The sequence below is a fragment of the Miniopterus schreibersii genome (assembly GCF_964146895.1).
Source record: "Miniopterus schreibersii genome assembly, chromosome: 12".
Lineage (NCBI taxonomy): Eukaryota > Metazoa > Chordata > Mammalia > Chiroptera > Miniopteridae > Miniopterus > Miniopterus schreibersii.
This window is the reverse complement of record NC_138112.1, coordinates 64395014-64408399: the sequence shown is the minus strand read 5'-3', so window position 1 is coordinate 64408399 and position 13386 is coordinate 64395014. Positions and strand designations below refer to the sequence as shown.

The 13386-nt window shown below is 49.1% G+C and overlaps 1 protein-coding gene across 1 annotated transcript in view; it reads right to left on the bottom strand.

Annotated features, from left to right (window-relative positions):
• Positions 1-13386, bottom strand: part of PTPRJ (protein tyrosine phosphatase receptor type J) — a 124822-nt gene that overhangs the window by 16859 nt on the left and 94577 nt on the right. The window contains exons 7-12 of the mRNA XM_081152998.1: positions 12374-12640; positions 11033-11290; positions 7965-8222; positions 6992-7270; positions 4791-5081; positions 1298-1429 (exon numbers count right to left, since the gene is read on the bottom strand). Of these exons, the coding sequence (XP_081009124.1) occupies positions 1298-1429; positions 4791-5081; positions 6992-7270; positions 7965-8222; positions 11033-11290; positions 12374-12640 (1485 nt within the window). The remainder of the gene's footprint in view (positions 1-1297; positions 1430-4790; positions 5082-6991; positions 7271-7964; positions 8223-11032; positions 11291-12373; positions 12641-13386) is intronic.

Genomic DNA, 13386 nt, shown 5'->3' with positions numbered 1-13386 from the left:
CTGGGTGACAGTGATAACAGCCACCATCTCTCAAGGATGCTTTCTGTGCCAGGCCTTTACTTGAATAAAGTTCTAAGTGCTTTACTTACATTAACTCATTGCCCCACCACCATAATCTCATCACATAGGTTTATTATCCCCATTTGACAGATGGGAAGATGAAGGCACAGAAATCAAAAAGGACCCGAGGCCACACTGTAGACTCAAGTGCGTGGTCTCATCCATCACAGGCTGGTCGCCAGGCAACACTGCCTCCCTCGTTCAGCAAAGGCCTGGGTATGGAATGTGCTGAGAACCTTCAGAGCAAAATAACTAGGCCCTTGAAACAGACCCGAAACAAAAGACAGAGAGAGAGGGAGAGATCTCAACGTCACTGCTGGAAATTTTGCTGCAGGTTTGTGAGAGCAGCGAGTTCCTCGTCTTGCAGGCTCGCACCCCTGGCTGTGTGTCTGAGCTGCAGCTCCCTCGAGGAGACAGGACGGTATCGCAGGTTGAGAGACTCACAAGGAGCTGCACTGCATGATTCACACGTAAAGAACCCCCGAATACAACTCAACTTGGCGTCTTCAATCCAGGCCTCGTGCGAAGCGCCCCCACGCAGCTGGCACAGACTCCACGATCATTCCTTTGCTGCTTCCAGAGAATGCCCTGGAGCCCTTTAAGGATCAGCAGCCTTTCGTCTGCCTCCTCGCTCAGCTATGAGGATGCTCTTTGCAAGTTCCCACTACAGATGCAAATCACTTCGTCTGCCTTCAAGAGAAAGCCACACTGTGCCAATAAGTTGTGTGTGTGCATTGGCATGGGTGTGTGTGGGTGTGTGTGTGAGAGAGAGAGAAAGAGACAGAGAAAGTTGCTTAGGACACATTCTGCCACCTAAAAGATAAGATCTTGTGTGTAAAAGAGCTGAAAACCTAGATCTGAGGTCGGCAAGTTGTGGCCCGTGGACCAAATCCAGCCAGCCGCCCACCCTGGTAAATAACACTTTATTGGAACAGCTGCACTCATTCCTTCTGTGTACTCTGTGACTGCTTTCCCACTACAATAGCAGAGCTGAATAGCTGCGACAGAGACCGTAAGGCCTGCAAAGTTTCAAACGTTTGCTGTCTGGCCCTTTACAGAGTTTGCCGTCAACCCCTGACCTGCATCATCAGGCAAAGAGCGGACCCCTCCCACCTCCATCTGAGTGCCAAGCGTGGGCCACAGTGTATTTGTATCTCTAATGTGCCTCGGTGGCCACAGAAATGGGGCCTGGTCAGGGCGTTGCTCACTGGCTGTCACCCCATAATGACCCCCTTACCTTCCCCAGTGGTAAGGATGACAGCGTAGGCCTTGATGGGTCCATGGTTGGCTTCAAACCCACTGAACTTGACCTTTACCGAATTGTGACTGACAGACGTAATATTAGGAGAACCATCTGGAGCAGGGGGGTCTGAAAACAAAGCGAAACAAAACATGACCATCCGGCGTAGGAAACCAAAAAGGAACACAATTATTAAGAGCAGAATTTGCAGTGCCCCCCTCAAGCTCTGTCCCTGCCCTGGAAGCTGTGTGCTGGGCTCACACAACGCAAATGCAGAAGCAGGAGCAGGGAAGGAAGTGGGGGAGCCTGCCTAGCTCACAAGGAGCCTTCAGGGGTCCCAGCCGCATCCCCGGGGCCGCCTCCTGCACACAGCCTCGTTGGTGGAAGACACCATGCATTTCTTCTTCCCTGATCCCTCCTGAGCCAGACGGCACTGGGCACTGGGACGGGCCAGTTGGCTGAGAAGACAATGGAGCCGAGGGAAGCAGGGTGACAGGGAAAGAAGAGACTTTCTCCCAAGACCAGGCCGCGCTCCTGCTCCATGTCCTACACACACAAGTCCTCACTTCACTGCAGGAGGTTAAATGCCACCTGGAGAAACCCGGACGACCCTCTCACAGGAACCAGAAAAGCCCACATGGGCACGTCCCCCATGTGTGCCTCGCCTCCCGAGCAAAGCGCATGCAGCCCCCTCTGAATTAACACAAAAGGAAGAAAATGATGAATTAGAGATGAGCCCCCTCCACACGCTCTCTGCCTAAACTTGTCTCCCACACACAGTTCATTTTCATTGTTATGTTCAAGGTATAGGGAGACCTGGACCACTGAACTCCCAAAAAATCACAGTGCGTTCTCCAAACTCGCCCTGAGCAATGTGGCAGCCACGCCTCACGCAGCCACGGAGTCTGTGGAGCCCGTGGAGAGTGACTAGTCCACATTCAGAGGTGCTACACGTGTCAAGCACAGACTGGAGGTCAGAGACTTAGTGCAAAAGCAGAACATAAAATACCTTACTCATAACTGACTTCATACAGATTGCATGTGGAAATAACATTTTTAATATACTGAGTTAAATAAAATATGATCTAAATCCATTGCAGTTGTTCCTTTTTACATTTTCTTAATATGGCTCCTAAAAGAATATGAGTTATATTATTTATCATATTCTAATACATTACATTACACATGAGGGTCACAGTAGGTTCCACTGGACAGCACAGCCCTAAACTGGTTTCAGCAACCTCTCAAGTAACAGACAGCAGTGGCCACTTGGAGGCGGAGTCCCTGTGTCTAATTGTCAACTGTAGGGACTTCCAACCAAGGCTCCCACGTTTCCCAGCAGCTCTGTGCCTTTCAGCCCACCAGCCTCCCACCCCGAGACTGTCAGCAGCAGGCCAGCTGACCCACCTCCAGGCCTGGAAGTCCCTCTCCCTGCCTATCGCGACCCTGTGCCCCAGGGCCCTGCCCGCTTCGCTCACCGTGTCCCTAACCCCAGCACACAGCGAGCACCCGGCAATGTCGGCTGAAAAACTGCATCCCTCCCTCTCCCTTGTTTCCCGCCCTGGCAATGCCTGCTGCCTCTCAGAGAAAATACAGCTCCACTTTCATTTAAATGAAAAACGTGTTACATTTGTACATTTTTTTTTAAAGCCTGTTAAATTTGTACATAAAAATTCATCTGAGGAAAGAGGGCTACAGATCAATGACTAAGAGAGTCATTGGACGAAATGACAGTGATCGTTACTCAATCCCACCACACACGGTTCAGCTTCAGATGCCACCAACTCGGACAAGCTCCCACTGTGCACTAGGCACTGTGCTCAGCCCTGGAGACACCAAATCAGACACGGTCTCGGCCCCTCAGGAGTTTATACCCACTGAGGAGGTGACATCATATAAGACACAACTACAAAAAAGCACCAGCAAGATCCATTGTTTCTATTATGTTCTGGGCACTGCAGAACCCCACAGGAGTGGGAACCAGGGTAGTCCTGTACAGTCGTGCACTACACAACTCCAAGGACCCCAGCACACCAGAGTCCATCTGAACAGTGTCCCCTGGGACTGTGCCATGCACACCTGAGCGGCCACACAGGGCCGCCCTTAGGGGGCCTTCTACACACACGATTGCCTCATCTAATTCGTACAACAGTCCTCGAAGGTAGGTATTTATTATCCCCTTCCATGACTAAGGAAAACAGGGCTCAGAAAGGTTAAGTATTTTTTCTGAGGTCACACAGCTGGTAAAAAGCAGAAGTCAGAATCAAAACCCAGGTCTGGCTTTATAAGTCTGAGGCTCTGTCCCCAGAATCCCTCAACCACTTTCCAAGTCAGTGTCGTCCCCGAAGTAAGAGGCCTTTTTTTCCTACTATTACAACCATTAAATCTTTAGGAATTGTCTGGAAACATTCTGATACCCTAAAGGAAACATATCCGTGAGTCTAAAAGCACAAAGCAAAACCAACTCAACCAGGCCGATCTAAGACATAACTTTGGCAAAGACACGGGGAGCAAAAGACAGATAAAAGTGAAGCACAGACAGAAGCAATTTTTTCTAAGAACAACAACAAAGAAAAGATGGACATGAGATGATTAACTAGGGGGGTGCCCTGTGCAGTGAATGATCCCATTTCCCAAAACCAGGGAGCCTGTTAATATGGATTCTGGGGCCCAGCCTGGCGTGGCTCAGCGGTTGAGCATCAACCTAAGATCCAGGAATCGAGGTTCGATTCCGGGTCAGGGCACATGCCCAGGCTGCGGGCTCGATCCCCAATGACTCTCTCATCATTGATGTTTCTGTCTGTCTCTCTCTCCCTCTCCTTTCCTCTCTCTGAAATCAATAAAGATATATTTAAATATATATATATATGGATCCTGGGGAAATACAAATCTTGACTAAATATCTGATAATAGCGAAAAAAGTATTGTTAAATTTTTATGTGAGATGATAATAGTAATGTGGTTATTTTTGACAGAAAGGAAACAGGAGTCCCTATCTCAGAGCAATACATACATACATTTTATTTATAAATAAAATTCTAATATGACCAGACCTGGGATCAAAGTGATTACACAGGGAGGGCGGATACAAATGAAACGAGATTGGCCAAGTGCCGACAAGTGTTCGACTGGGTGACAGTGAGTCCATGGGTTTCTTTAAGCTGTCTTCTACTTTTTTGTATATTTGAATATTTCTATTAAAATATTTTTTAATGCAGTAAGGGAACTCACTACTTAGAAAATGTAGCAATGAATTATTCTGCAAAGCAAAGGAATATAAAACATGAGTCCCTCTTACTCTGATCTTTTAGACTGGATTTCTACAGAATCAGGTTAACAGTCTATGCCAACCGAAACAAATATTTTAGCAAAAATTCAAAAACACACACACACACAGCAGATTTCTAGGCCGCACTTGCAGACACAGGAGGTCAGCCTCTCGGGAGGCACCCACAATGCCACCAGACCACCCTGCCGCCACGCAGCCCACCTGTGATGCCCGTGAGGCAGGCGTTTTGGGTGGGAGGGGCCATCTTGTTACAGGACACGGCAGTGACGTTGATGTCATACGAGGTAGAAAAATTCAAGGATGCGACTTCCGTCCTGTAATCCGCGCCGTCCTCCGAGGAGCAGCCCTCCAGGTAGGTCGTATTTTTCCAGTCTCCCTGGCTGACCTCCAGCTGGAAGCCTGCGTTGGCGCCGGGAGGGCAGGCCCACTTGAGCACCAAGATTGGCGTTTTGGGGATCACTTCACAGCGGAAGGAGGCGACTGGGGCTGGGTCTGCGAAGCAAGCACAGCACAGCATGAGACTCTGGGGCTCCTGCCTCTGCAAACACCGAAACCTGGGGGGCAGCAGGATCCCGGTCCGTCCACGAAGAGGTGGGGGCGGCAGTGGCTGACGCGCCGTGTGGTAGAAGAGGCAGGGGCTGACCTTGAGCAGGGCGTTACTAAACCAGGTGCCCTTGGGTCCGGCATCCTACTGCTCTGAGCCTCGGCTGCAGGACTCGGAGGGTCACGTGAAGCAAAGGCTGCTGGTCACCAAACTGGAGGAGAGCAGGGCTCCCTGAGAGGCACTAGCAACTTCCTCACCTGAGTCACCTCATTTAGGGGATTACTGTCCCATTCTGCCGACGAATCAGCTGCGGCTTAGAGAGGTCTAAGTGATTTATATAAGCTGACACAGCTGATAAGTGGGGAAGCCAAAACCGGGTCCCAGGTTTTCTAAATCCAAGGGCAGGGCAGTGCCTATCTTTAAATCAGGTGTTAGTTGTCTCTACCTATCTGAGGGCCAATAGAATTATACTGAGAGCCGACATCACACTGATGTAAATGAAAAACTGCATATTAATGTCCTGGGGGGAGCATCATCATTACTTTAATGCTGCAGTGTTTTTAAAGCAGGAAAACAGGTCACCTAGTGCGACTCCCACGTTCTCCACCTGCGGCCTGGCAAGGTCACCTGCCCAGTGCAGACCGGCTCCCACAGCTCCTGTTCCAGCCCCCCGCAGTCACAAATGCTCGTGTAATACCTTCTCCTGCTTGGGGGCTGCGATAATTACAGCTAGGAGAAGTGTTGGCAACGGAAGCCATCCAAATACCACGATCAGAGTCTAGACCAGGTGGGATGGAGCCCCAGTTAGCAACGGTGACTCAAAGCTGCAGGGATTTCTTTAGCTGCTCCATGTGTAAGGTCAGAGGTCATCAAGGTTCCAGCCCCTACACTACCAAGGAGGCCGATCCAATGAGTCTCCCCGCTTCCAAACCAGCCTGAACACACTTGAATGGCTTGGTGTAAGGAACGGAAGGTGCAGGTACAAAGGGAGTGGAGGTTAAGATGGTCCATGGGCCACAGTCAGAGCTGTGAGCTGAGGTTCTCAAAACCGTCTGCAAAGCAGTCCCCGGGCTACTCTCTGGAAGCTCCCTCGGCTGAACAAAGGGCTCCCCTTCTCTCTTCATCACACCTTTCACAGTGAGAGGCAAGGATCGAGAAAGGCGTAGAGCTGAGCATCCAAAAACAACATCCTTTGCATCTTCTTAGAGTAAAAGTCAAATATACATTACAATCTAGACGTCGTCTGTGCCCCACCCATTACCTCTCGGGCGTCACCGTCTACCTCTGCCCTCTTGCTCCCGTGGACCCACTCCTGCCACCCTGCTCTCCCTTCAACACAGCAGGCACCCGCCAGCCTAAGGACCTTTGCACTGGCTGCTCCTCTGCCTGTAAAGCTCTACGCCCTGATGTCCACATGGCTGGCTTTTCTACTTCCTTCAGATCTTTGCGCAAAAGTCACCTTTTCACTGAGGCCTTTCCTGGGCACCTTGATGAACACCTACTCTCACCCTTCCTTGTGTTTTCCCCTCTCCTTGGCAGTAATCACCATCTAATAACTAATTTATATTGTTTATTATGTCTTCCCCACCAGAATAAAAGTTCCAGGAAGGCTGGACTTTGAATCAGAGTCATTTTAAAGTGCCTGGCATATAATAAGTGCTCAATAAATACTTGTTGAATGAATAAATGATCAGAGCAACAAGACAGGACTAATAAGCTAATAGGATATCTACGAGAGCTCAGTGTCTGTTATAACACGCCACCTGGTGAAACCTGATAAACTAAAGTCTGGGAAAGACCTGCCTGCAAGGCCAGCACTTCACAGGAAGGAGTCCAAGAGGCACCTGGGGATACTCACCTGTACAGAATAACTGCGAGCCAGGTGCCAGTGACTCAGTGGCATCCCTGACTTGGGCGAAGATCTTCACTGTGTACTGTGAGCCAGGTATTAACTCAGTGACTGTGGCATAGGTTATGCCAATGCCCGTGACTATTTCAGTTGTGTTGCTGGAATTCCCATCCCTCTCAATAAGAAGGCGGTAGGTGTACGTGGGAGAAGCCTCATCAGGATTCTGCCAGTTGAAGGTTGCTGCTGTGGTGTTGGTACTTATGTCAATGTCGGACACATTGCTGGGCCCTTGGTTAAAAAATAAAAAGGAGCATGGATTAGCTTGAACTCCGGGACTCTTTTATATACTGCATCTAAAAATAGCCTGGCTCCTTTCGGGAAAGAATGAATAAGCCTAATATCTGCCAACTCAAAAGATGGAAGGCTTCTCAAAAAGACATTCAGAAAATAACTATACAGATTACATCTCTAAAGAATAAAGTTGTTCATGCTTCTTTTCACACTTCATACGTGTCTGAAATTTTCAAGATACCATTTCCTGACAATTTTTGAAATCCAATTAATGAAAGAAAAAATATACTAAAAAGATATTACAAACTACCATCTCTACTGTACATTTTCTTAGATCGACTATGAGCAAAGCACCCCCCTCTGCTGCGTGCAGAGCTCCCCGTCTGAGCAGTGTGTTCCAACCCCAGTGACACGGAGACCCTCCTCTAGTCTGCATGCCTGAGGACTGAGTGGGACAGGTATGTTTCCCATGCTGATGGGATCACTTTCTGCTTCTAAAGCCAATTCCAGGTTCACAAGGCTCAGCACAGTGCCCCTTGAGAAGAGCAGAACCTTTGCTGAGGCTGCTGTTTTCTGCTTAAACAGTTTCACATTTGACCTGGAACCCCCAAACAGTGGCCCCTTAGCCGACGCCGACTCCAAGGGAAAGTCAGGGAGACGCTCCCTTAAGAGGCCGCCCTGAGACACTCACGGGTGTACTGCGCCCTGGAGCTGGAGCGCCCCAGGATGCCGTTCACTTCTGGAACAACTGTGATGTTGTATAGGGTGCCCGGGATCAGGCCCCCGAGGGTGATGGCTTTGCGAGAGCTGTTCGTGTGGTTAGAGCCGTACTCAGACACCAGATCCAGACGGTAGGTGTAGTCAGAGGCATTGTCCGTGCTCTGCCACTCCAAACGCATTTCAGTTGTGGTGACGTGGACCACGCGGATGTCAAACACCCTACTGGGGTCTGGTTGGAAGAAAGGAAAAGAAAGGAAGTGGGTTAATGGTCATAATAACCTCCAGCTTTATTTCAAAGTCAAGAGAACTTGCTCTTTCCCCACCAAAGTCTCAAATGAGTTCGCATAGCGCAAACTCCAAAACGTGGGTGAGAAACACACACGCTCACTTCTTTCAGAGAATTCCAGCTCCCCCATAACACAGAGGAACTTACCAGGTCACCCCATCAGTTCTCTGGTCCTTTGCCTTTGTCATAAAAGTGCCCCCTTCAGGGACCTTCTAGTAAAAATCATGTTCCATTTCCTAACCCGAGTGCTGGTGACCAGATGGGTTCCGCTTGCGAAAATTCATCCAACTACGCACTTAGGATGTGTGTGCTTTTCAGGTATGTTATTCTCAACAAACTGCTTGTTTTTAATCATTCCCTCAAAAGAAAGCAGCTAACACGGTCAGGAATATGGGAGAGAAACACTGAAATGGAGAGCTAATATTCACGGAGTGGGACATCTGAGGCCAGGCTAGAGAAGTGGGGGGAAATGCACCTGCCCCCCCCCCACTCTCAGAGCTGGGAGTGAGAAGCAAAGCCCCCACCTGAGCTCTCTGGGCTGTACTCTGGCCACCTCACCTCACACACTAAACCAACTACAACGTGAATGCAAAGATCAAGGCCCGGAAATAACTGAATACAACACAGGGGCATTAAGTACATTCACAGTGTTGCGTAACCATCGCCATAAATAATCTATACCCAAAACCGTGCATCATCCCCAACATAAACTCTATCCCCATTAAACAACAACTCCCTGTGCCCCCTCCCCCAGCCCCTGGTAACCTCTGCTTTACTTTTTGTCTCTACGAAATTGCCTATTCCAGGTACCTCGGATAAATGGAATCATACAATATTTTTCCTCGTGTGTCTGGCTTATTTTCACTTAGCATAATGTTAATATTTTCAAGGCCCATTCATGTTGTAGCATGGGTCAGAATTTCATTACGTTTTATGGATGAATAATATTCTGTTGTATAGATATGCCACATTTTGTCTATCTGTTCATCTACTGATGGACACGTAATTGCTTCCACCTTTTGGCTATTGTGAATCATGCTACTAGGAACGTTGTATACAAGTATCAGTTTGAGTGTCTGCTTTCAATTCTGAAAAGAAGTGGAATTGCTGGGTCATATGGTATTTGTTTGCCTTTTTCAAAATTGCCCTTAATGCTGTCACACTGATTTTCCCCAATAATAATAAAAGTTGTTCAATAACAGAATGGTAATCCCCTGAGAGTCTACTGCCTCTTATTGATATTCATTCAGTGCGACCCAAGTACAGGCTCTGGTACAAGAGATGCCTCTTCTCACGACTAGGCCTCAACGACTCCCCAGCTGCACCGTATCAGAGCCAGTCCACACTGTGGTTCAGACCTCAGTCTTCAAAGCCAGGCAGAGGCCAGTTCACGGCCCTGTCACTCTGGGCCAGTTACTTCAGACGGAGAGCCCCCACTTCCTACTCGGGAAAATAGAGATCATAATAGCACCCCCTTCATGTAGTTGTGTTAAAAGTTTTTTAAAACAGAATGAAAGCCCAGCACTTTGTACACCCCTCGTATGTTATATTATCATCACATTAAGTTCTGGGCATTGGCAAGTCACATAATATCAAGGGTCTCCTATTACCATTATCAACATTCTCAGAAAGAAAGAAAAAATGTATGTTGATATTAAGACCCCATCTCAACAGTCTGCTCTAAAATTCAGACTTAAAAGGGAATTGCTGCATTTCATCTGACGGATGCATTTTAGCATTTCCCTTATTCTGGGAGATCTTCCCAGTGACTATCAGTGCTGAACCCAACCAACAGAGTCGAAGAGACCTACACAAGGAGAATCTCAGAATCCCCACTGAGCCTGGCCGGCGTGGCTCGGTGGTTGGGCACTGACCTATGAACCAGGAGGTCACGGTTCGATTCCTGGTGAGAGCACACGCCCGGATTGTTGGTTTGATCCCTGTCAGGGAGCGTGCGGAAAGCAGCCGATCAGTGTTTCTCTCTCACATCAATGTCTCTCTGTCTCCGTCTCTCTCTCTCTCCCTTCCTCTCCCTAAGCATGTCCTCAGGTAAGGACTTATTTTTAAAAAAAGAAAATATATATGTATAGGTATGTGTGTGTGTATACAGGGTGTCCCAAAAAATGTATACACATTTTTTTCTGATAGCTCAATTGATGTTTCTTTCTTTTCAGATTTAACCCATTGGAATTAGTAATTATTCAAAGTGTGTATACACCCTATATACATGTATACCTGTATATATCTTTCAATTATAAAACAATGTACATCAAAAGTTACCAGTGATTATCTCTGGTTCATGGTTTATATGTGATTTTTTTTCTTTTGTCTTGTCTGTATTTTATAGCATGAATATCTATTTTATAGAATGAATTTACCATTGTAAATTTTTTTAAAGATTTTTCTGAGCCTGGCCCGGTGTGTCTCAGCGGTTGAGCGTCGACCCAGGATCCAGGCGATCGGGGTTCGATTCCCGGTCAGGGCACATGTCCGGGTTGTGGGCTCGATCCCCAGCAGGGGGCGTGCAGGAGGCAGCCGATCAATGACTCTCTCATCATTGATGTTTCTATCTCTCTCTCCCTCTCCTTTCTTCTCTATGAAATCAATAAATATATATTTATTTTTTAAAAAAAAAAAAATTTCTGAGATAATTAAAAGAAAAGCAATATTTGGAAAACCTGACATTGATCAATTATATCGATTTCCTTTAAGAACCATCATTGTTTCACAAAAGACACAGCCTATTTGCTCACCAGTTGTGTTGCAAACTGTCTGGGAATCCCCTTCAGCCCCGTTCGGTCCTTGTGGAAATATTTCAAAACAGTACTTGGTGCCAGGGTATAAACCACCAATGACAATACTGCTCTGGTTGGTTGTTTCCTCCCGAGGTTCTCCAGCTCCGTCCTGTCTGGTAAGTATCTTAAAGGAATCCGAGTCATTGCTGCTCCACGCCAAGCTGACACTCCTTGTGGTGACGCTCGTCACTCGAAAGTCGGAAACTGGACCAGGAGCTGAGGGAAGAAAGCAGAGGACTTGATAAGAATCGATCTCCAGAAGACAGAGTGCCCGAACCTCACAAAATATTCACACTGAGGTCAGATGGCACCTGACCTCTCTTCTCTTGCTTGTACGGTTGCCTACAGTGCGAACCCCCCAGACACTGGCCACTGAGAGAACCCTTGGCAGAAACTGTCTGCTTAGGCTGTTCAAGGTCATTCACGGGCAACGAGAGGCGGCGTGCCCCGGGGGTCAAGGGTCAGGGTCTGAGTGGGGCCTTGGCCGCCGCGGGTGCGCTTCCTGGGAAGGAGCGGACCCTGGAGGAAAGCATTCGTGTGGGACGAGCGCTGGGTCCAGAGCCAGGCACCCTGGGTCTGAGTCCCTGCTCCGCCACCTGCCGGCTCTGTGGCCTTGGGCCAGCTGTTGGGCTGTGCTCAGCTGTCGCCTTCTCATCTGCAGAACAGGGATCCTGATACCCCCCGTGAAGGCGCTGCTGCCCGGTGCTGTTACAGCATTATCCTCGACTGGTACACCGCTACTGTTTTAAATTATTGGACCTTCTTCGGGACAAAAAGCTTTTGATGTGCTGCCTATCATCTTATCTTTAAGCGACAGTGAAGCAGAGCAGGGAGGAGCCACAGCTGTGTCCTCCTTCACTGCAACGTCAGGACCTCAGGGACAAGGCGACATGAATGTCCGGGTTCTTTCTGTCTCCGTGTAGCAATTCGCTCCAGGTCCCTGCCACACCAGAATGATCATTACAAGCACAGGCTGGAGTCGAGACCCCACCTGTCTAATCCCACCTCCGTCACCTGCCAGGTGTGACACCTGCCTACAGCCCCTCTCTCAGCCTTGGCTGCCTCATCCGTAAAATACCCCAATGGCAACCCCGTCACAGGGCTATGACCAGTAAATGAGACAGGGCGAGGAAAGTGCATCACACACGCTAGGCGTGTGGCAGGGTCAGTCCACGATCCAAGTCCTGTGGATGCACACACTCGGCTCTGCTTTCCCGGAGGGCAGGACCAGAGCCTTGTACCCGGGCCTGGAGCACGGCAGGCAGGTGAGAAAGGTGAGCAAACAGCACATGAACTCACGGGTGTACACCTGGAGGGAGGCCGGCACGCCCGCGGCGCCGCCCTGCAGGAAAGGGCTCACGGTGATGTTGTAAAAGGTGCTGGAGCTGAGCGGGGAGATGACAGCCCGAGTCTCGGTGGCATTGAAAATTAACAGATTAGTCTCCCCAACAACCTGAATCTCATAGGTGTAGACAGAGGACGAGTCATTATCATTGAGTTTCCAGGTCAGGGTCATGCTCGTGGCAGTGATGTTTGCAGCTTCAAGGTCAAGAACCCGAAGGGAATCTGTGAAGACACGAGAGGAGGTCACAATGACCAGAATGGCCAAGCCAGAGAGAGACGCTGTCGTCGGTCCCGTCATCCAGCCTATGAAACACTCTCAGCAATGGCTCCTTCTTACTCTACACATTTGGGTTTGTGTGTGTGTGTTTTTAATATATTTTTATTGATTTCAGAGAGAGGAAGGGAGAGGGAGAGAGAGATATAGAAACATCAGTGATGAGTCATTAATCAGCTGCCTCCTGCACGCCCCCTGCTGGGGATCGAGCCCCCAACCCGGGCATGTGCCCTGACCAGGAATCGAACCATGATCTCCTGGATCCTAGGTCGATGCTCAACTGCTGGGCCACGCCGGGCTGGCCCACTCTACACGTTCCAACCACAACACACACAAATGTATGGGGGTCCCTGCAAAGTCAGGCACCTTCTTCTATGAAGAAACCGCCTGGCCAACTGCAATGGTATATAGTCGCTCAGTTCCCCTTGCGATGTGGTGGACTCCTCAGTGGGCAGCTACAGTGCACAGTGACCACGCGTTCGTTCCCTGTGCAGCACCCAACCCCCTCGTCCGAACAGCACCCCGCACCTCCTTGGTGGGAGGGAGTGCCTGTCACCCATGTAGAAGCTAGGGGGACAGCGTCTCCCCTCCCCAGCACAGAAATCTGAGAGCGGGTGTGTGACACCTCTCCATCTCGGGACTTTGAATCCTGAGAGAGCGTCACCAGGTCCAATATGTTCAGCCCTGCAGAGTT